Below are 23153 nucleotides of genomic sequence, written 5' to 3'. Positions count from 1 at the left end.
GTCACCATTGCTCCGTCTGACTGTGTCCTTTCCCTCTGAGCCTCTAAGCCAGCCACATTGTCATAGAGTCGTAGAGTGCTACGGTACAGAAACAGGCCCTTTGGCCCATCCATTCAGTGCTGAGCTGTTATTCCCGCGGGATCAATAAAGTATGACTATTCTGCCTTGTCCCATTGGCTGAGCACGGACTACAGACCTCCAAATCCCTCCCGTCCATGTACCTATCCAAACTTCTCTTCAATGCCACTGTCAAACTCACATCCACAACTTTCGCTGGCAGCTTATTCCACCATCTGAGTGAAGAGGTCCCCCCTCATATTCCCTTAAGTGTTTCACCTTTCACTCTTAACCCATGACCTCATCCAATCTCAGTGGGAAAAGCCTGCCTGCATTAACCTTATCGATACCTCTCGTAACTTTAACCTTCTCCCCTTCTCTCCGCTTGCAGTGAGCAGGAGCTGAAATATTCCCTTCAGATCCTCCACGAACTGGAAGCCAGGATCATCAGCTACGGAGAGAATCCCTTCGCCTCGTTGAAACTGGAGCAGGTGCAGTCCAATCCCAACAAGCCGCTGGTCAGCAGCAACTCCACCTACCTGATGTTCCATGGATGCACGGAATACGCTGAGGAGACGGCCACTGAGGACCTTGGACAAGAGGACAGCCTGTGAGCTTGGTCCGGCTGACAAGTCATGCAGTGATCTGAAGAGTTTTCTGTGGCTCCAAGAAAACATCTTGTTTCATTTGATGAGCCTCTTTAGCCATCTGCATTTATTTAATTTCTAGACTCAAGCAGCGCAGAGTTCAATGTGTGTCCAATCTCCTCGCTGGAGCATTATGCTTTCCTCTTCCCTCCTTCAATCCTACAAATTTTCTCCAACAAGTGTTCATCCAGTTCAAAGGTTAAAGACCTTTAAAAGATTAGCTTTAGTGGGCAATGAAACAACAAACATACAGTGAAATGCATCATTTTGCATCAACTTAAGTCAGTGAGGATTGTGCTGGGCGCCCAGCAAGTGTCACCACGATTCCAGTGCCAATGTGGCATGACCACAGCTCAATAACCCTAATTGTACGTCTTTGGAATGTGGGAGCATTCCAGAGCACCCTGATGAAATCCACATGGTCATGGGGGAAACATACAAGCTTACAGACAGTAGAGGGAATTGAACTCCAATCACTGTAAAGTGTTGTGCTAACCGTTATGGTGAGGTGTTGAGTTCCTTTCTGAACATCACTGTCAAACCAGCTTCCATCCGCAGCACACTCCGGAACACCTCAGTCTGTGTGAACTAACCCGGAATTCCACCCACAACCCACTCCAGAACACCTCAGTCTGTGTGAACTAACCTGGATTTCCATCCGCAGCCCACTCTGGAACACCTCAGTCTGCCCGGAATTCCATCCACAGCCCACTCCGGAACACCTCAGTCTGTGTACACTAACCTGGAATTCCATCCGCAGCCCACTCTGGAACACCTCAGTCTGCCCGGAATTCCATCCACAGCCCACTCCGGAACACTTTTGTCTGCCTGGAATCCCATCCACAGCCCACTCTGGAACACCTCAGTCTGCCCAGAATCCCACCCACAACCCACTCCAGAACACCTCAGTCTGTGTGAACTAACCTGGATTTCCATCCGCAGCCCACTCTGGAACACCTCAGTCTGCCCGGAATTCCATCCACAGCCCACTCTGGAACACCTCAGTCTGTGTAAACTAACCTGGAATTCCATCCGCAGCCCACTCCGGAACACTTTTGTCTGCCTGGAATCCCATCCACAGCCCACTCTGGAACAGCTCAGTCTGCCCAGAATCCCACCCACAACCCACTCCAGAACACCTCAGTCTGTGTGAACTAACCTGGATTTCCATCCGCAGCTCACTCTGGAACACCTCAGTCTGCCCGGAATTCCACCCACAACCCACTCCGGAACACCTCAGTCTGTGTGAACTAACCTGGATTTCCATCCGCAGCCCACTCTGGAACACCTCAGTCTGCCCGGAATTCCATCCACAGCCCACTCCGGAACACCTCAGTCTGTGTAAACTAACCTGGAATTCCATCCGCAGCCCACTCCGGAACACTTTTGTCTGCCTGGAATCCCATCCACAGCCCACTCCGGAACACCTCAGTTTGCCTGGAATCTCACCCACAACCCACTCCAGAACTCCTCAGTCTGTGTGAACTGCCCGGGAATCCATCTCCTTGATTTACTAATTCAGCAACTATTGGAAGCAGTTTCTCACCCTTCACCATTTTGAGCACCTCCACTGCAATCCTTATGGCCTGAGCTTACTGTTAGTATGGGGAGTAGTGGGCAGATGCTCTTTGTCAACTAGCCGCAGTTGAGCGTAAAACTCACTGCAGAATGAATTCGTATCTTTCTATTACTTATGACTCTCAGAGTCACAGAGAGTCATATAGACCACTGCAGCACAGAATTAGAACCAGTTCATGATGAATTGTTACTCTGCCTACTCCCATCGACCTGCACCCAGAACATAGACCTCCATACCCCTCCCATCCATGTACCTATCCAAATTTCTCATAAATGTTGAAATCTGGCCTGCTTCCAACACTTCAGCTGGCAGCTCATTCCACACTCTCACTACACCCTGAGTGAAGAAGCTCCCCCTCGTTTTCCCCCTTAAACACTCCAGCTTTCATCTTTGACCCCTGATCTCTAGTTCTAGTCTCACCCAACCTCAGCGGAAAAAGGCCTGCTTGCACTTACCCGGTCTATAGCCCTCATAACTGATGCATTTCAATGTATCTTTGCTTAAAGACTTTTCTGAGAATTGAGTGTATAGCTTACTGGTCTAAGAGTCTGCAATTGGAATTTGTTTATAATTGCCACATGTACTGAAGTAGAGTGAGAGTTTGTCTTGCGTATAATCCATACAGGTCAGTGCTTTGAGGTAGAACAAGGTAAAACAATAACAGAATGCAGAATAAAGTGTAACAGCTACAGAGAAAGTGCAGTGTAGATAAACGTTGCAGGGTAAAGTCACAATGAAGTAGAGCGTGAAGTCAGTAGTCTTGTCATACCAGGGAACCATTCAACAGCCTTATAACAGCGGGGTGGAAGATGTCCTGTAGCCGGGTGGTACATGCTTTTAGGTTCTTGTATCTTCTGCCTGGTGGGAGAGCAGAGAAGATAGATTATCTGGGATGGCGTTTTTGATGATGCTGGCTGCTTTATTGAGGCAGCAAGAAGTGCAGAGTCCGTGGAGGGGAGGCTGGTTTCCATGATGTGCCAAGCTGTGTCCACAACTCCCTGCTGTTTGTTGCAGTTACGGGAAGAGCGGTGGTGCATCAGGGAGGACGCTTTCTGTAGTGCATCAGTTAAAATTGGGTAGGGTTTATGGGGACAGCCAAATTTCTTTAGCCTCTGGGGGCTTGGCTGAAACAAGATTTTATATTGCACATAAGCAGCTGAAGTATTTGCTCTCCTTAAGTTCAGGGGGATGAAAGCTACCGTCGTAAACTAAGCTTATGAAACCAAAATGCACTTGGTTCACCGATGTCCTTTAAGGAGGGTGATATGTGTTTCTAAAGACTCTGTGACCAGAGTCAAGTATAGAACCTGCTTGAACTGACTGAACAGTTTTTGCCATTAGATAGCCAATAATTGCCTAGCTGTCAGCCACAGCCACATCTTGTGAATGAATGAAGCAGGTTGTTGGGTGATGTAATTTCCTGTCCAGTATTCAACCCCTACCCAGAGCAGCACCATTAGGCCAGTAGTGGGAGGGAGATGAACCCTGAAGAAAATCATTAATGGACAGATGCAGAAGCTGAGAAGGGTGAATCATTCTTGAAAGGGGTCATGTTGACAGAACTTAATCATCCCCGAAGGACTCATTCAACCTGATTGGCTCTGTAATCCTATAATAGGTACACAGAGAGTGCTTAGCAACTGCAATGCCACCTCGTGGAGGCAGACTAATTAAAACTAAGCGAGATAGCTGAGTAAGGAAGGATTAGGCTACATATTTATAGTGTGAAGTGGAGCAGGAACGTGTAGCAAATAAAGACAACAGCTGTGGTTGGATTGAATGGCCTGTGTCTGTGCTATCCACATAATTATGTAAATATCTCTGTTTGTGAACACTCTGAACTTTAACAGGATTCAGAGCAGGAATTTTGTGGGAAATGTCATTTAAATCATGGTTCCACTCATAGCATTGTTGATTAAACTTGTTGCATAAACTGCTCATTTTCGGGAATTAAACGAGTGTTTTTTTTTGAGGTGAACAACTAATGTTATAGAGCGATAAATATAATTTCAATTTTACTTTGCAGTGTTTTTATTATTTGGGAAAATCAATTAATAAATATTAGACTGGTTCAGATGGAAATATTGATTGTTATAAATACCTAGTTTTCCGATGAAGATATCCATATATTTCACTTCTTTTATGTCTTTTATGTTTGTTTTTCATCTTGAATGTGATTCTGAAACTGTTGGAGCTGGAGATTTACAGTTTGGAGATTGTTTAGGTGTTTCAGCACACTGCAGTCTCCGAGAGGATTCCGAGAGACAGAAGCAATGTGTGGGATCTTCATGGCGGGCAGACTGCGAGCTTCCATTGTTCGCCAACCGAAGCAATGGAGGAGATGGAAACATTGAGGTGACAGTGGAAGGTGAGAACCAATTGCCTGCCTTTTGATTGCTGGTGGGATCAGTCTGCTACTGGAGAGGGGAGACTGCCATTTGATCACTGGTGGGATCATTCTGCTAGACTTGGACTATGGACCATTTTTCAGTCTTATGGTTTTTTATATTCTGTGTTTTTCACCCGATCACTCTCACCTTTTCTGTGTGTGTGGGGGGGGAGGGGATTTGGGGGTCAATCTGCCTGTTCCGTTTTTGTTCACATTTTTGTGCGGGGAGGGTGTATTTGGGAATTGATGATCGTACTATCATTCTTGGTTTTGTGGCTATCTGGAGAAGAAGGATTTCAGAGTTGTATACTTTGATAGTAAGTGAACCTTTGAACCTAATTCAAAGTTCAAAATACATTTATTACCAAAGTATGTATAGATTACACAACCTTGAACTTTGCTTACAGGCAGCCACAAAACAAAGAAACCTCAAAAGAACCCATTAAGGAAGGAAGACTGTCAAACACCAGTGCATACAGAGAGAGAAAAAAAACAAATCGTGCATAGAATAAAAGTAAACAACAGCTTCAGAGCTGAAGTTTTATGAAAGACATGGAGCCAGGCATCACTACAGCTGGAGCAGGCCACAGCCTCGGTTCATTGCAAAGCGGATAAACGTTACGAGACCACAAACGCAAAGCCTGGCATCACTGTAGCCAGAGAAGGCCCCAGCATCAGGTCAGCGTGGAGCTAAGTAAGTGTAGCGGAGCAGAGAGTGGAATCAGCCCTCGCATGGCCTCCAGTCCCAACACCCTGACCTTTTCAATCTGGCCCTGTGCTTAAATTGTCCAAGTTGGCCATTCCTTGTTCTTGGACCGCTCTGGTGTCCGGACCCCACTGCCGCAATTCGGCCCATACCCTATCTTTCCAATTTGGCCTGGCTCTTTAATCGATCAGACATCAGGACGTTCTTTGCTGTCGAGAATGCCACGACTCTGCTTTGACCCTGCCTCCAGCTTTTCTTGCCCCAACCATGCCTTCCCTGTGCCACCACTCACCTCCGCTTCCCTCAGCCTTTTCTCACCTGCGCCCCCGCCTTCACCACTGCTTGCCTCTCCATTGTTAGCATTGATTGTTATCAATAAAATCTTATTAATAAGGTATTTAGTAGTTTTCTTTGTTTTGTTTTTTGCTGCTGGACATCACTGGCGCCACCTTAAATTTTGCAGAAAAGTTGTGATGTTGGCTCAATCATGTGATCTGCTAAACCTGATAATCTCATTGGTTACTTGGACAATATGGTGGTTGGGTGTAGTTTTAATATTTTCAATGACATGTTAACTGGACCAGAGGTGAAAGGTGAAATGTTTAAGAGGAACATGAGGGGGATCCTCTTCCCCAGAGAGTGGTGAGCTGCCAGCAGAAGTGGTGGATAGGGGTTCGATTTCAACATTTAAGAGATAAGTACAGTACCCGGATGGGAGGGGTATGGAGGGCTATGGTCCAGCTGCAGGTTGAGGGGACTGGGCAGATTAACAGTTTGGCACAGACTAGATGGACTGAAGGGACTTGTTCTGTGACTCAACATTAGCCACTGGAAGTTGATCTTTTTTTCCTATTATTAAAACAGGCAGCCACCTATTCACATACACATTGGCGGAATTTATAATTTTGTACATATCTGCAGCTGAACCAAAAATGATCCAAAGTCACTTCGAACTTCACAGGAGTTGTAACTGAGACACAGGGATGGGTGGGGGTGGGGGACTATGATTGTGTATGAAAGAAATCATTAAGTGAATAAAGATCAATAATTGGAAACAGAGCCAGCAAATCTCAAACCAAGCTCATTATTTCCTGGCTTTCCTAGTCAGGGGCTGCTGTTAGGTGATGGGTAATGTGTTCAATACTAACCTCTAAACCTGAACTTATGTTCCCACCACCCCTGTGGATGGAGCACAGAAATCTGATGCCCCTGTGCAGCTCTGCTGGGTGAAATATTAACTGCCTTCTCAACAAGGTGGAAGTTTATGGTTGTGTGGGAAAATTCCATAAGACTGGGACTGTGTGGAAAGCAAAAGCAAGGCAAGATGTTATTGAGCGTTCATTGAAATGTGCAAAGGGGAGGGGCAATATATGACTGGAGGGAAATTAATGTTGAGGTGGGGAAAAGGCTGACAAATGGGTTGTCCAAACATATAGCAGAATTTATGGGCATTGCTTTTAGTGTGCAATAGGTCAGACAGGTTAAGCCAAACAAGGTCGTGATCTGCTTGGACTCTGCCTCAGTAGAGTTTGGAATCGAAGCATTCAAGGAGACCTGATCTGTAGACAGAAGTGTATTATAATCTATATGTTTGGAGAGTGTGGGAATACATAGAACAAAACATAGAAATTTGCAGCACATTACAGGCCCTTCTGCCCACAATGTTTTGCCGACCATGTAACCTACTCTAGAAACTACGTAGAATTTCTCTAGCACATAGCCCTCTATTTTTCTGAGCTCTGTACACCTAAGAGACTCTTAAAAGACCTTATTGTATCCACTTCCACCACCGCTGCCAGCAGTGCATTCCACGCACCCACCACTCTCTGTGTGAAAAACGTACCCCTGACATCCCCCTGGTACCTATTTCCAAGCACCTTAAAACTATGGCCCCTCATGTTACCTACTTCAGCCCTGGGAAAAAGCCTCTGACTATCCACACAATCGATAACCCTCATCATCTTATAAACCTCTATCAGGTCACCTCTCATCCTCAGTCGCTCCAAGGAGAAAAGGCCAAGTACACTCAGCCTATTCTCATAAGGTATGCCCTCCAATCCAGGCAACATCCTTGTAAGTTTCCTCTGCACTCTCTCTATAGTATCCACATCCTTCCTGTAGTGAGGTGAACACAGTACTCCAAGTGGGGTCTGACCAAGGTCTATATAGCTGTAACATTACGTAAACACAAAATAATCTGCAGAGGCTGGGGTCAAAGCAACACTCACAACACGCTGGAGGAACTCAGCAGGTCGGGCAGCATCAGTGGAAAATATCGATCGACATTTCGGGCCGGAACCCGAGTCCTGACGAAGGGTTCCGGCCCGAAATGTCGATCGATATTTTCCACTGATGCTGCCCGACCTGCTGAGTTCCTCCAGCGTGTTGTGAGTGTAACATTACCTCACGGCTCTTGAACTCAATCCCACGGTTGATGAATGCCAACACACCATACGCCTTCTTAACAACACTGTCGACCTGCACAGCAGCTTTGAGTGTCCTATCAACACGGACCCCAAGATCTCTCAGATCCTCCACACTGAGAAGAGTCTTACCATTTATATAATATTCTGTCTTCAAATTGGACCTACCAAAATGAACCACTTCACACTTATCTGGGTTAAACTCCATCTGCCACTTCTCAGCCCAGTTCTGCATCCTATCGATGTCCCGCTGTAACCTCTGACAACCCTCCAGACTATCCACAACACCCCCAACCTTTGTGTCATCAGCAAACTTAGTAATCCACCCTTCCACTTCTTCATCCAGGTCATTTATAAAAATCACAAAGAGGAGGGGTCCCTGAACAGATCCTTGCGGAACACCACTTATCACCGACCTCCATGCAGAGTATGAACCATCTACAACCACTCTTTGCCTACTGTGCGCAAGCCAGTTCTGGATCCACAAAGCAAGGTCTCCTTGGATCCCATGCCTCCTTACTCCTTACTTTCTCAATAAGCCTTACATGGGGTATCTTATCAAATGCCTTGCTGAAATCCATATTCAACACATCCACTGCTTTACCTTCATCAATGTGTTTTGTTACATCCTCAAAGAATTCAATCAGGCTCGTAAGGCATGACCTGCCCTTGGCAAAGCCATGCTGACTATCCCTAAAAGTAGTACAGTTTTGTTGGGTACCTTTACACGTGGGTGTATCGGGCAGAAGTTATAGCGAAACAGGTACTTACCAAGTCTGTGGTAGATATAATAGTCAATATGGGAAAGTATGAAGTCAAATCTTGTATGAGCTTGGCTGGGATTGGAAAAAGGCAGAAATTGTGGAATAGGAGTGGGACAGAGAGGTGGTTTTACAGTTTGTATCCACCAGTCCAGGGGAGGCTCCTTTTGGGAAGAAATAGTACGGGAGATGTGTAGTAGGCGAGATTGAGGTTTGGGCATACGGGTTTGCTCTCCACTTTGGCACTTGTTGGTAAGCATGGGAACGATGGTGTGTGATTTTGTAAGGTCCCAGAGATGTGATTGTGGTATGCCACAGATATTCATCAGAATGTGGAAGCTACTTGGGCAATTAGTAGATCTGGGGTGCCTAGTTTGTAGGATATTCTGGCACCTGAGGCAGGGATAGTTAAGTTGTGTAGGGCCCTGATGAACTTTTTAATTAAAACAGGTTTGGGAGGTAGGAACTGATCCCCGACATAATTCCCTTTATATTCCTTTATAGAAGGTGGCGGTAATGCACCTTCCTGATACGTGCGAGCCACCATTAGCACAAAAGAAGACGAAAAAGGGAAGATATTCTTCCTTTGTCCAGGAGAGGGGGTGAGAGCAATGGTGGACAAAATAGATAAGGTGCGGTTAAGGACTTTCTCCACTATGGCAGAAGGGATGCCATTTTTCAAGAGCACCTGTGTAGAGTCTACTGATTCTATTGTATTTCTTTGTTCTACTGTGAGTGTCTGCAGGAAAATGAATCTCGGTTGTATTTAATGAGATATACGTACATTGGCAATAAATTTACTTTGAACTTTGAAAAGATAAAGATTAGCTTTATTTGTCAAGTTCATCAAAACACAGTGTGTCGCCATTTTCCACTGCCAATGCAACATGCCCTCAACTCCCTAACCTTAACTCGTACATCTCTGGAATGTAGAGGAAACCAGAGCACCTGGAGAAAAGCTACGAGGTCACTGGGAGAACGTAGTAAATCCCTACAGACAACCGTGGAAACTGAGCCTGATCTTACAGCCGCTAACTACTCAGCTATCGTGCTGCCCTGCTGAAAGTTCTTCAAGATTTTAGATTTAAATATATTTACCGCCCATCCATCGAAGCGTACGGTGAGATGCATTGTCTGCGTCAACGTAGCGTGCCCACAATGCTCGGCAGACCAACGCGGAACGCAATGGGCAACGGCAACAGGAAATCAAACCCCATTCCGCCCTCCCACCCAGCCACGTACACAGTCGTCCAACCCTGTATTCAGCCTCAGACTCGCAGACACTGGCCCTTTGACTTCCCCGGTGGATTCTCTGAGCAAATGCTGTATAGGAGGGACTGGGAGAATGGAATGTGATGTTTTCTGTATTTAACTGGGCGTAATGGTAGCATAACAGTTAGCACAATGCTAATACTGCTTGGGGCATTTTGGTGTTCGATTCTGGTGCCGTTGGTAAGCGGTTTGTACGTTCTCTCAATGTGAGCAGTGTGGGTTTCCTCTGACTACTCCGGTTTCCTTGCACGGACCAAATATGTACTGATTAGTAGGTTAATTGGTCATTGTAAATTGTCCTATGATTAGGTTAGGGTTAAATGGGGGAGCTGCTGGGCGAGAAGGGCCTGTTCTGCTCTATATCTCTAAAGAAATAAATAAAATAATGGAATTTGATCAATAAAGATGGGGAAGCCTTTCACCTTTTTGTGTGTCATTTTAGCTAATTTCTGACCACTCACAGTTTAAATCATGAGCCTGTCTTTGCACAGATTTCAACGATGTGGATACAAGCAGTTCTTAATCCCTTCATTCTTTGTTCATCGATGAAACCTGAGCAAAAAACTTCGGTCCCACAAGATTCAAATAATCAATTATCCCCTTCCCACCCACTTACCTTCCCCTCAGCTATCACCTGCCAGTTTGTCCTCCTTCCTCTCTTCCACCTTCTTCCTCCTTCCTTTCCAGTCCTGATGTAGGATTTCATCCCGAAACGTCGATCGTTTATTCCTCTCCATAGATGCCACTGGACCTGTGGAGCTCCTCCAGAATTTTGTGTGTGTGTTGCTCTTCAAATGGCATAGTTTTGCATGAATTTTGCAGGTTAGGTCGGGTCTAGGCTGGAGGTGCAATTACTTGGGTTGAGTATGAGGTTATCCTAAGGGATGGACAATTGGTGGGTCCTCGGGTGGCTGTAGCAGCCCATCCGGGATCCATATGTTCTGGCACAAAGTGGGCAAGAGTAAGCCTCAACTTTTGTAGCTGCTGCTTGTTCTCTGTGGTACAGTGCAGGCTGCTCTTAATGCAGAGCAGCTCCCTCTTGAACAGGTTTCCTCTTGGAGAGCTACTGAGTGCATTGTCCTCCCAGTTTTTAGAAATGCTGGTAGGCGTATGTGATTCTTGACAGGAAATGATGCATGGTTTAAAAGGTCAGGCAGGGATCTTAGCTGCTCTTTCAATGAAAATGTAATAGATTCTTTGGGGCTGTTGTCGGAGTGTTCTTCCAAGATTATCTCTCAGCTACAACACACATCTAGTCACTATCACATTGTTATTTGTGGGAACATGCTATGTACAAATTGGCTGCTGCGTTTTGTAGAACCATGACCGCAGTTTAAAACAGCCTCAGCTCGCCACAAAAGTTGTGAGACCACAGACCTCACTGCAACCCGAGCAGGCCGCGGTCTCGGTTCCGTAAGCATCACGGAGCAGTGAGCAGAACTAGCCCTCGTCTTGGATACCCTGACCTTTCAATTCTGGCCCATCGCTTAAATCATCCAAGTATTGGGTTGCCCCATGGCCATGATTCGGCCTGTACCCGCCATTTCCAGTTGGGCCCAGCGTTTCAATCGATCAGACATTGGGACCTCCCTTGCCCTCGGATGCCGCAACTCTGCCCTGACCCCGCTTTGACCCCACCTCCTCCTTTGCTTGCTTTGACCGTGCCTTCCCTGCGTCTCCCGTCACTCCTCTCGACCATTTCCTGCCTGCGCCTCCGCTCGCCTCTCCATTCTTATAGCGTTGATCATTATTAATAAAATGTTTAGTATTTTCTTTGTTTTGTTTTTTTTTGCTGGCAATAAGTAGTCACTGGGCATCACCAGCGCCATCTGAAACCAGTTTCCTTTTGGTGCTCCAGCTTCCTCCCACGTTCCAAAGCTGTACAGGTCAGTAGACTAATGGCTTAAAGGGTGTAATTGGACCTGAAGAGCCTGTTACTAAACTGTACCTCTAAAATAAAAACAATAAAACTACTGTCTTAAAAATAAGTATTTCCAATAAAATATCAGCTTCTGAATTGAGTAGAATTTGTTCCTGTCTGGGAATTGTAAATTTGCTTTAACTTACTGTGGCCCAAGTTCACCCCTGACCTCCGGTGCCAACTGTGTGGGCTTTGCACATTCTCACTGTGCTGGTGTGGGGTCCCTTCGGCTGTTTTATTTCCTTCCCGCATTCCAAGATGTGCGGTTGGTGGGTTAAGTGCCCCCAGTGTAGGTAAATGGTGGGGCGGGGTGGGAAGCTGACAGATCTCAGAAAACTAAGAGGAAATTTGCGTTACAGTGGACACCTTAGACACAACGGGTCACATCGCTGCCTTCTATGTCAAAAGGAAAAGGGAAAAGGAAATGAATTTTAGAATATTAAAATCTGCCAGGATGCTGCCTGGATTAGAGAGCATGTGTTTTGAGGATAGGTTGGGAGGGCTAGGGCTTTTCCCTCTGGAGCGAAGGAGGAGGAGAGATGACTTGATAGAGGTGTACAGGATGATAAGAAACATGCTGTAGATAGAGTGGATAGCCAGAGACTTTTTCCCAAGGGTGCAAACCACTAATCCAAGGGGGCACAAAAAGGTGATTGCTAGAAAGTATAAGGGGCTGGCATCAGAGGTAGGTTTTTCCACACAGAGAGTGAAATGGTGAATGGTGGTAGAGGCAAATAGATTAGGGACACAAGAGATTCTGCAGATGCTGGAAATCTAGAGCAACACACACAAAATGCTGGAGTAACTCAGCATCTATGGAAATGGGTGGAAACCCTTCTTCAGTACCCATTTAAGAAATTCTTAGATAGTCACATGGATGGCAGAAAAGTGGAGGGCTCTAACTAGATTGATCCTAGTGTAGGTTACAAAGTTGGCACAACAGTTTGGGCCGATGGATCTGTACTGTTCTATATTATACATGGACCAGGTAAGACGACAACTGAAATACTGGCCCCAGATTTGGGTCTCTTTCCAAGGAAGGATAATCTTTGAAAAGAAATTAACTGAACTGTGTCTATACCAGGGGTTCCTACCCAGGTGTCCACGGACCCTTTGCTTTATAGTATTGGTCCATGGCATAATAAAAAACTGGGAACCCCTGACCTATTCACTTGAATATAGAAGACCGAGAGATGACCACACTGAAATTTGCAAAGTTTGTGAGGGTAGATGCCCGAATGTTGTTTCCTGTTGGTGGGGAGTCTAAAACCAAACATTTCAGTCTCAGAACATGGAGTTGATCCTTCAGGACAGAGATGAGGGGCACTTGTTTTAGCCTGAGAGTAGTGGATCTTCAGAATTCACTACACAAGAGCTCTGTGAAGTCTCTGTGCATCTTCAAGACAGAGATCAATAGACTTTTACTGATTAGGGGAACCAAGGGATATCAGAGAAAGGTGAGGTGGAAGACCAGCCATGGTGGAGCAGGTATAAGGAACTAGATGATCCCTTCTTGCTCCTGTTGCTTTCCTTATAGTCTTCAAATAAGCAATGGAGTTTGGTGCTTCCAAGTTCACAGCCTTCTTTGCCACAGAAATGGTGGCTGTGGCAGGAGGGATGAACTCATTTGATACAAGTTGTTGCAACAAATGAGGTGAACCCAAACACAGGTCACAGGCATGGAGATTGAGTGAGGATGCAGACGCGGGCATGAGCGTTGAATGGCAAACAGGAGGGAGTGCAGGAAAGCAGGAGGCAAGCAGAACTTATCTTGACATGGAGTGTAGAAGGAAAAATGGCAGACAAAACTTTTCTTAGCACGGACAGATGGAGTTACACAGGTAAACCTCAGTGCCGAAGTAAAACTTAGAATACTTATCTTGACACGGAGGGACTGAGTTCCACAGGTAAATCTCGGTACTGGAGTAGAACTTAGAAAACTTATCTTGACACAAAGAGACTGAGTTTCACAGGTACTGAAGCAAAACTTAGAACCTAAGTGGCCGGGAAATGTTAATTACCACACTGGCAAAACCAATGATCTGGCAATTAGTGGGTGCAAAGCCGGGGTTCTTATGCTGCAGGTCCTGATGAAAACCAGGTGTGTCACCATCAAAGAAAATTAGGAGAAAATGGGGAATCAACGGTCCGGATCGTGGACCGTGACACAAACCCATTTTTCAGCAGAAAGAGCTGCAGAAAAGATTTGCAAGGATGTTAATTGAAGAGCCTGAGTTATAAGGAGAGACTGAGTAGACTGGGACTATTTTTGTGCCTGGAGTGCAGGAGGCTGAGGTGTGACCTCGCAGAGGTATGTAAAATCATGAGGGGCACAGATAAGGTCTCAGTTTTATTTCCAGGGTAGGAAAGTCTAAGAACTGGGGGATGAAACTTTAAGGTGAGAGGGGAAAGAGATCTGAGAGTCTTTTTCCTACAGAGGGTGGTGGGTATATGGAATGAACTGCAAGAGGAAGCTGTAGAGGTGGGTACAATTACAACGCTTTAAAAATTAGACGTACAGATTTAGAGGTTCAGAGCAGTTTGGGGTCCATGATAATGGTGGGGGTCCATGGCATAGAAAGGATTGGGAGCCTCTGGTGTGGAGGGATATGGACTAAATTCAGGTAAACAGGACACCTTGATTGGCACGGACGAGCTGCTAGCTCAGATGGACATCTTGGTGAACATGGATGAGTTTGGCCAAAGGGCTAGTTTCCAAGCTCTATTACTCTCTGACTCTGAATAATGGCCACAGCAAGGATAACACTGAAGGCATCGAACTAGCTCCTCCCGAACCTTAACCCATTTGCCAGAAATGAAAATTATGACTGTGTGGCGGATGGCTCAAGTCCAAGGGTGGTGCCTTCCAGAGATGAATAGCCCACTATCATATACTTTGTACGTTCCTTTCCAAGTAGGGTGTGTAGCCTCAGCCAGATGCCTTCAGGTGAGTGGAGGGAGCTGCTCAAACAGCTTCATGAGAGATTGCGAGTACAACCCAGTGTGAAGAAAATTAAACAAGGCTTAACTAGCAGACAGCTTTATTTTGATCATAAAATGAACATATAAAATCTATTTTTGTTCTGATTTTAATCCCCATAAAATGTAAGAGAAAGCTTAAAATTTTGTTAAATATGGAGTGTAAGTACACGATATTGTATGTGCAAACAAGGGTTGAACCACAATTTTTTTTGATGCAGAGGGTTAAAAGGTGTTTAATTCTAGGCAAGCTGAAAAAGCTTTTGTTTAACATGGGTCTGGACTCACAACTGAAACTTGGGATTAACACAATAATCTTTGTGCACACTATCAATGTAATGGTCTTAAAGTGGGGGACAATTCTCCCTTTGACATTGAGCTATAAAGGACGGAGAAGAAAGCTTCATAAACGTTAACCTTAATTGTAACCAGCAAGTGATACATCAGAGAAACAACTATGTACTCTGTTAGGATTGTCCAAACCAACAATTTCTAGTTTTTCAAATGACTTAGTTCTGCTGAGACTTGAGAGGAAAGGCCACCATTTAAACATTAAAAGTTTAAATTAAAACATTAAAGAAAATACAGATGAAAGTTCAGTTAAGACACAGATCACATTTTGTTAACACCCCTACACTTACGACTGCCTTGTTAGACTCCTACCTCCTTGGTAGATATAATGTTCTACTAGGTTCAAACAGTCATGCTGATTTATAACCTAAAGGAGTGTGAAATTGTCAGACACTTCCTTTGGTTTTCTGTTTCATTTGAATGTAAAGTGGTTTTTGTTTGTTGTTATTAGGTGGAGTTGTCCACATCTGTTTGCTGGGCCTTGTGAAGGTAAATACTTGGGTTGTGCTGTTTCTTTGCGAATTTGACAAGAGATTTTGCAGTTCTGCCAAAGTCCTGCAGGTGTCAGTGTTGCAAGGCTAAAGAACTTCCGATTCCAAGAGATAGCAAGAGTCGAACCTGAATTGAGACATAAACTGCTGGAGCAACTCCGGAGATTGAGCAGCATCTTTGGGGGGGGGGCGGGGTTGGAATTTGTTTTGGGCTGAGACACTGATGCAGGGCAAAACATCGACAATTCCTTCTCTGTGAACAGATGCTGCTCAGCCAAATGAGTTCTTTTTACTATTCCTGGATATTACTTGCAATTCAGAGCCATGGTGGAAGATTGAGAATGCATACAGCTCTTGTCTTAAGGGCTTTCTGATGAGTATCACTCCAGTAGGCACATGCTAAGCCAGCCTCAATTTAGTATGTGGTTCCATACACTGAATCCCAGTCTATCTCACCCTGTGCTTAGTGAATGCTGTGGTTATATTAACGTCCCCAACCAACCAAACCTTTCCCTCTGTATTACTTCAGTTAGAGCTGTTATGAATCAAGGTGCAACACTTGCCTTGTTGTTTTGAGGGGTAAGGCAGGGTGGAATAGATCCTGCGGGGAGAAAACTGAGACCGCTCTTGAGAGATTTTTGACTTGTTACGATACAAAAGCAATGATTAATCTGGGTTTCCATCAGAGTCTTTCCTGACTTTGATTATACTTTAATTTTGTCTTTACCCTTATTTTCCTTTTTCTCCAGCCTGCTTAATAAAAATGGTTCACACTAGAACCTAATAGAACATTATCCTCTTTAATTATAAGTGCTCACACTGATGGGCAAGCAATGTGGGCCTGCCGTTCGACTATTCCATAGGCATCACTCATTGAAGCCGGCTAACTCGATAATTAAGGAATGTAAATATTATAAATGACCAAATTTGTCCATAGCAAGTATCCAGCTGTCAATGTATAATGACTGTGGCCCAAGAGCTAAATGCATTAGAAGATGCAGGATTCAGCTTAATTCCCCTAACTTTCTTTTTGGCAACAATTGAAATTGTTAAGATTTGCCTTTTCTAATCACTGAACTAAAGCAGTTCCTTTGCTGACTAACACCGTAGTAACGATGTACCTTGTCAGCTCCTTTCAGCTTGTGACACAGCGGATTCGTTTCTTGTGATAACTTCCTACTTGGAATGCCAAATGCCATTCGAACTGTAGGTGTGGAAAATAAATTCACTGAAGCTGAAATATTTTTATCAATTGAAAGGCTCTCATTTTTAAAACTCTTGCTTTGGCAATTCACTTTGATCATTCTGTAACTACGCTGTTCCCATTGTCACGTCCCATCCTCTTGACATACTGTTTTGTTCTTACGCATGTTACATAAGCGTTAGCATCTTGTGACTACCAGATGGCTGAATAGATTAATATTCCAGCAGTCAACAGGACAAATAACTCCTTCTGTCCCTTATCAATTCTACAACCTTCAAAAAAAAATGCTTCCAAGTATCTAATTCAGTCCAAGAACAGATGAACATCGCTGAGTGAGGTTTCAGCTTTCACCAGACAATCTACTTGTGAGCTAGACCATTGAAGGTCAGTCCTGTTTGTTCAATTACAACATTATCCAGTTGAGTTACACACTCCAGAAATTGGCACTTAGCAACTGCTTTGCTTTAAAAAAAAGGCTTGGCAATAGTGTCTGAATTATTGCAAAGGTGACTCAAACACATGTCTCTCCATAATGCATACTGGCTTCTAAATGGGTTTGTGAATGTGATCACTGACTATATAAAGTGGCCCCACAAAAGGAAAACAGCAACAAGTACCTCCAAGCAACACCCATTTTTCTTTCGTGGTAACTACACGTGTCCAAAGCACTTTCTTGGCCTTTTGCTATCATTTTCATGGAATGATTTTTTTGACCCACTTCATGTCATTGGATGGGCTTGTCTCCAGACCTTCTGGCTGGGGTCTGGAGATCAGTAAGCCGCCATCGCCGCCCCTTGCCCAGCCAACAACGCACCCTCATGCCTGAGGGGGAAGGGAGTAGAAGTGGGTCAAGGCTGCCAGCTTACAAGGATACAGCACTGTCGCCTATCTCAACGGAGGAAAAAAAAGCAAGGCGTTTTCTAGTTTAGTGAGTATCAACACTGTACAAACCATTAATTGAACAAGCTGGATGACCAAACTGCACTCATTCAGAATCAGCAACATCCATTGTGCAATGTGCAGGCAAATACTAAACGTGGGAACACATTCGACGCATATTGATCACCTATGTAAGCTAGCTTTTATGTTTTGACCTCCCCTGTGCTAATGACAGACAGGAATACAGACACCATAATGATAAACTTGTAGTCAAACGACAACACTTTCTCCGAACCCGCTCTTCTAACAACCCTCCCCCCAACCCACCCCTTATTCCACCCCGTCTCCCGTTAAAAGATCTACATAAATTCTATAATCCCACGGCCTTGCTTTAACACAGAAAACACTTTTAACTCCAGTTCTATTTGAAATACAAAATCTGTACAATGCAAGGGAGACGTTGAAAGCAAAGTTTATTGCCGGCTGACGAGCAGGACCTCAGTGATTATTTTCCAGGTCTTCCTTGCTGGTTACATAGTTCTCTTTTGGCAAGCCTTTGATTATGCCATTGCTTTCATTTAATCTTCGCACTCTGTAGCTCTCGTAATGGATCCTGTGTGTGACGTCTTTCAGATCCTGCAAGTGGGACCTTCAAGGGTATGAGGAGAAACAGAAGAATGAATCAAGGTCACTGTTAGAACTAGAGCAAGCCATTTGGCTCCTCTGCACCAAGGCAAGGACTGTAACTTTAAGCACCTACCTTTTACTAATTTTAACTTTCTCCAACAGAGAAAAAATAAAAATCTATCAATCTTAGATTTAAAATGAATGAGTAACACAGACAAAATGCCAGAGGAACTCAACAGTTTAGGCAGTGTCTATGGAAATGAATAAACAGTCGATGTTTCGGGCCGAGACCCCTCTTCAGGACAGGAAAGGAAGGGGGAAGATGACAGATAAAAAGGTGGGGTAAGGGGAAGGAGGATAGCAAGAAGGTATTAGGTGAAGCCAGGTGGGTAGGAAAGGTAAAGGGCTGGAGAAGAAGGAATCTGACAGGAGAGGAGAGTGGACCATACGAGGAAGGACAGAGGGAGGGGCACTGGGGGGAGGTGATACACAGGTGAGAAGAGATAAGGGGTCAAAGTGGGGAATAGAAGAGGGAAGGGGGAGGGAAATTATTTTTTATCAGGAGGAAATATCGACATTCATGCCATCATGTTGGAGCCTACCCAGATGGAATATAAAGTGTTGCTCCTCCACCCTAAGAGTGGCCTTATCATGGCACAAGAGGAGGCCATGGACTGACTTGTTGGAATGGGAATCGGAATTAAGATTCCGTGAAGTTCTGCTTTTGGTGGATGGAGCGGAGGTGTTCGACCTTGAACCAATTGTCCTTAGTAGAAGGGGGATCCAAATTTCTACCCTCTGCTCCCAATATTCAGTGCAGGCTTCACACTAAGTGCTGACGTGGAGGGACAATGGTGAAACAGTTAGCACTGCGGCCTCACTGCACCTGAGACCCGGGTTCAGAACCAGAAGCGCGTTTATCATCACCTACTTCTATCACGAGATTTGTTGCTCTGCGGCAGCAGCACAGTGCAAAGATATAAAACAAATTACCATACATTATAAAGAATGCCAAAAAACAATGGAATAGGCCTGAGTCTGCAAGTCTGCCAGTACACGGAGAAAGTCAGAAGCTCAAAGTCTGTGAGTATACAAGTCCACTGGAGGCTGAAGGCTGGGAGGCAGCCTGGCCTGCGGTTTGAGAGGTTTGTGTGTGTGTGTGTGCGCGCAATGGATGGAGGCAAGGGGCCTGATTTTTGCCCTCAGGGAGGAGAGAGGACTCTATTATTCTGTTGTACCTTGTAGGCATGCTGTGTTGGCAGTGGAATGTGTGGTGCCCCCAGCACAGCCTTAGTTTGTGTTGGCTGTAAAGGCAAACAACACATTTCACTGTGTGTTTCGATGTACATGTTACAAATAAATGAATCTCAGTCTGAAAGGGCTCATGGATCACTCAGAAACCCGATGGCAGAGGGCAAGAAGCTGTTTCTGAATTGTTGCGAGTGTAGGTCTTTAGGTTCCTGTACCTCCTCCCCAGTGCTAGTTTCAAAAAGTGGGCATGTCCTGGATGGCGAGGGTCCTTAATGAAGGATGCTGCATTTTTGAGGCACAGTTTCTAGAAGATGTTCCTGACAGAGGCAAATGTTGTGCATGTGATGTAACTGGCTGGGCCTATAACAGACATCCCACCCTGCAAAAACTCATTTCAGGGAGGTAGCACCATCAATTTGCGGGAGACTCCCAGAACTTCCGGGAGAGGTGGGATGTCTGCAATAGAGTAGCTCCTTAGCAGCTAGCCAGCTAGTTTAAATAACGTTAGCTATGCTAATGAACGAATGACACCTGTTAAACTCACCTCAACATGTCTTTTACAGTCTTAACCCACCATGGGCAATAGAAAAGTCACTGTTGCAAACAGTGCAGCGAGCAACACTGTCATTATTTTGACCCCTATTAGGCAGGGGTACACTTTAGTGTAGTCTGGGGTGACGTACGTTTTATATTTTTTTGGAACACTCTGCCATGGCGCGCTCTCGCTCTCTCGTGGTCGCTCTCTCGCACGCTCTCTCTCTCGCTGTCTCACTCGCGTGCTCGCTTGCCTGCGTTCTCACTCGCGTGCTCTCACTTGCTTTCTCGCTCTCGCGTGCGCTCTCTCTCTCTCGTGGTCGCTTTCACGCTCTCTCTTGCTTTTCTCTCACTCGCTGTCAAAAAAATTGATTTCCGTGATATTGTATATAACTTGCGGGCATCAGGGAGCCACTATTCATACGCAGGAAACTCCCAGAAGTTCCGGGAGAGCTGGGATGTCTGCCTATAACCTTCTGCAGCCTTTTGGATCCTCTGCACTGGAGCCTCCGTACTAGGCCGTAATGCAACCAGACAGAATGTTCTCCACCACAGAAACTTGTAAGTGTCTTTGGTGACGTACCAATTCAGTCCTGAGCTGGGGTGCTGCCTTACTTGAAATCTGCGTACTCTCTGTGTGAGTGTGAGGGCTTCTCCCACATCCCAAAGATGTGTGGGTTGTTAGGTAAAACGGCCACTGTAAATTGCCCCGGGTGTAGGTGTGAGGTAGGTAAAGGGTTAATAAGAGGAAATCCAGGATACATAGATGGTGCTTGGAGGTCATCGCAGACACTGTGTGCCTGAGACCTCGTTCCAGGCCCTAACTTCACTCTCGTAGGTCTGCCTCTCATTCTCAGACAACATCGCTTTATCAAATATCAAAGTGCAACAGGGAAAAAGCCGCAACATTTTTCCAGAATATGTTGAACTTTTATATTTTTTTAAGTGACGTATGGAGTAGGCCCTTCCTATCCTTCGAGCCACATCGCCCAGCAAACCCCCTGATTGGATCCTAGCCTAATCACGGGACAAGTTACAATAGCCAATTAACTTAACAACCAATACATCTTTGGATGGTGGGAGGAAACCAGAGCACCCAGAGGAAATCCACATAGTCAAGGGGAGGACATATTTAGTTATTAAAATCACAGTGGATACAAACTGCACTGAATTCACTTAAAGTTAGTGGCTCTCAAATTCCATAGATAACCACCTGTAGCTCTAGACATAATCTCTTACATTTATAAGGCCAGCAAGTCACTTGGTTCATCAGGTCTGTGCAATTCTTGTGCATACACATGCCCTTCAATTCCTCCTTGAATTATTAATCTGCACTAGGGATTAACTTAGAGTAGCAAATTTATTTTCCACTCATTCTTTTCTCATCACGCTCTTTACCGTTTGCTGATCGTGCCCACTTACCACCTGCAGAACAGGTGCAGCAGCGACCCCTACTGGGCACCCAGGGTTCTGCAGCAACAATTGGTTGGTGTGCTGCAGATCACACAATGAGCCATGACAAGCCTGATCAAGGGTTAAGGGTCAAGCTCTGACTTTTGACACATACTTTTGCACATTATTTTGAACTGCTTTTTTTAAGCGATCTTCATGTCTTTGAAACTTCCTCTCTCTTTCATTTAAGCACTTCTATGCTGTGCATTGAGGCAGTGATCAAAGTAAGAGATGAATATTCCACATATTGCTTTGTTATTGGCTGTAAAGGGTTGGAAAAGCTTGTTTTTTTTTGTATAAAAAGAGGTTATATTATTTTTATCTGATGCATTGGAGGCTGCGGGGAGACCTAATATATGTTTTTAAAATTATGAGAGGTGCAGGTAAATTTTTTCACAGGGTAGGAACATAGAATATGGATCACTACAGCATACTACAGGTCCTTCGGCCCATAATCTGGTACAAAACTTCTAACCTACTCTGAGATCAATCTAACCCTTCCCTCTTACATAGCACTCCATTTTTCTTTCATTCATGTGTCTATCTAAAAGACTCTTAAATGTCCCTAATGTATTTGCTTCAGCCACTTGCCCTGTCTGTGTTTTCCCATCACTTTCTGTGCTCTTAAAAAAAACTACCTCTGACAATACTGACAATATTCTTCTGGACTGGGGGGGTTGTGTTCAAGTAGGGTTAAACTCACCTCAACATGTCTTTTACAGTTAGGGTTGCCAACTTTCTCACTCCCAAATAAGGGACAAAAGTAGCAGTCAGATCCCGGGACACTTTACCCCAGTTAAGACTACCATGACCGTGAAGCCTTTGCGTGGGCACCTGTGTGCGCATGCGAGTCATGTGATGATTTTTCTCCCCCACAAATTGGTTTTGCCTTCATCTTCCCGACTATACTGTACATACATTATTTCTACTTTATATAGGCAGTGTTATTTATTTACAGTTTTATGTGTTATTTGGTATGATTTGTTAGGTTATTTTTTGGGTCTGGGAACACTCAAAAATTTTTCCCATATAAATTAATGGTAATTGCTTCTTTGCTTCACGCCATTTCGGCACGAAAGGTTTCATAGGAACGCTCTACCTCAGTGGGGGAAATATGGGACAAACCAATTTAGCCCAATATACGGGATGTCCCAGCAAATACGGGACAGTTGGCAACCCTATGTTCAAGTTCAACAGTGCAGCTGACTCATATCGTTTCCTCACGGCCCGGTAGCACATGCTTTGCGGCCCGGTGGTTGGGGACCGCTGCTCTACACCACCGTGCTGTTCCTATGAGGAACATACGGGGTTTGGGTAGATGTGCATCATTGCCAAGCAGAGAGGTTGAGTTTAACTTGACATCATGGCCAGTACAGACATCATGAATTGAAGAACCTGTACTGAGTTTGATTATGTTGGTGTAGTTACCACGACAACAACAACAAACCTTGCAATAATGGTGGTATTTATGTATTTTATTCCACATCTGTACATTAACCTCGATTTTTTTAGCATAATTTTTAAAATTCTTTAAAAAATGAATATCGTTTTTTGTTCTACGTCGCACCCTGACCAACGCACCGCAGCAAATTCCTAATACATGCAAATGTATATGGTGAATAAAGTTGAT

General features: G+C 44.8%; 2 protein-coding genes across 9 annotated transcripts in view; one reads left to right on the top strand and one right to left on the bottom strand.

The window, feature by feature from the left end:
- Positions 1-23153, top strand: part of LOC134352093 (putative protein MSS51 homolog, mitochondrial) — an 88724-nt gene that overhangs the window by 56122 nt on the left and 9449 nt on the right. For 3 of the 5 annotated variants that reach the window (XM_063059270.1, XM_063059271.1, XM_063059267.1), the window contains one exon: positions 449-4651. In XM_063059270.1, coding sequence (XP_062915340.1) covers positions 449-671 — 223 coding nt within the window. In that variant the 3' untranslated portion in view covers positions 672-4651. Of the gene's footprint in view, positions 1-448; positions 4693-5079; positions 5361-23153 lie in introns of those variants that run through there. The other 2 variants (XM_063059269.1, XM_063059268.1) reach the window with 2 other exon arrangements.
- LOC134352092 (septin-9-like) overlaps positions 14706-23153 on the bottom strand; it is a 585694-nt gene continuing 577246 nt past the window's right edge. For 2 of the 4 annotated variants that reach the window (XM_063059265.1, XM_063059266.1), the window contains exon 10: positions 14713-18308. In XM_063059265.1, coding sequence (XP_062915335.1) covers positions 18158-18308 — 151 coding nt within the window. In that variant the 3' untranslated portion in view covers positions 14713-18157. Of the gene's footprint in view, positions 18309-23153 lie in introns of all 4 variants that reach the window. The other 2 variants (XM_063059263.1, XM_063059262.1) reach the window with 2 other exon arrangements.

This window comes from Mobula hypostoma, chromosome 9 (assembly GCF_963921235.1).
Source record: "Mobula hypostoma chromosome 9, sMobHyp1.1, whole genome shotgun sequence".
In the NCBI taxonomy this organism is placed as follows: Eukaryota; Metazoa; Chordata; class Chondrichthyes; order Myliobatiformes; family Myliobatidae; genus Mobula; species Mobula hypostoma.
This window is presented reverse-complemented; position numbering and strand designations above follow the sequence as displayed.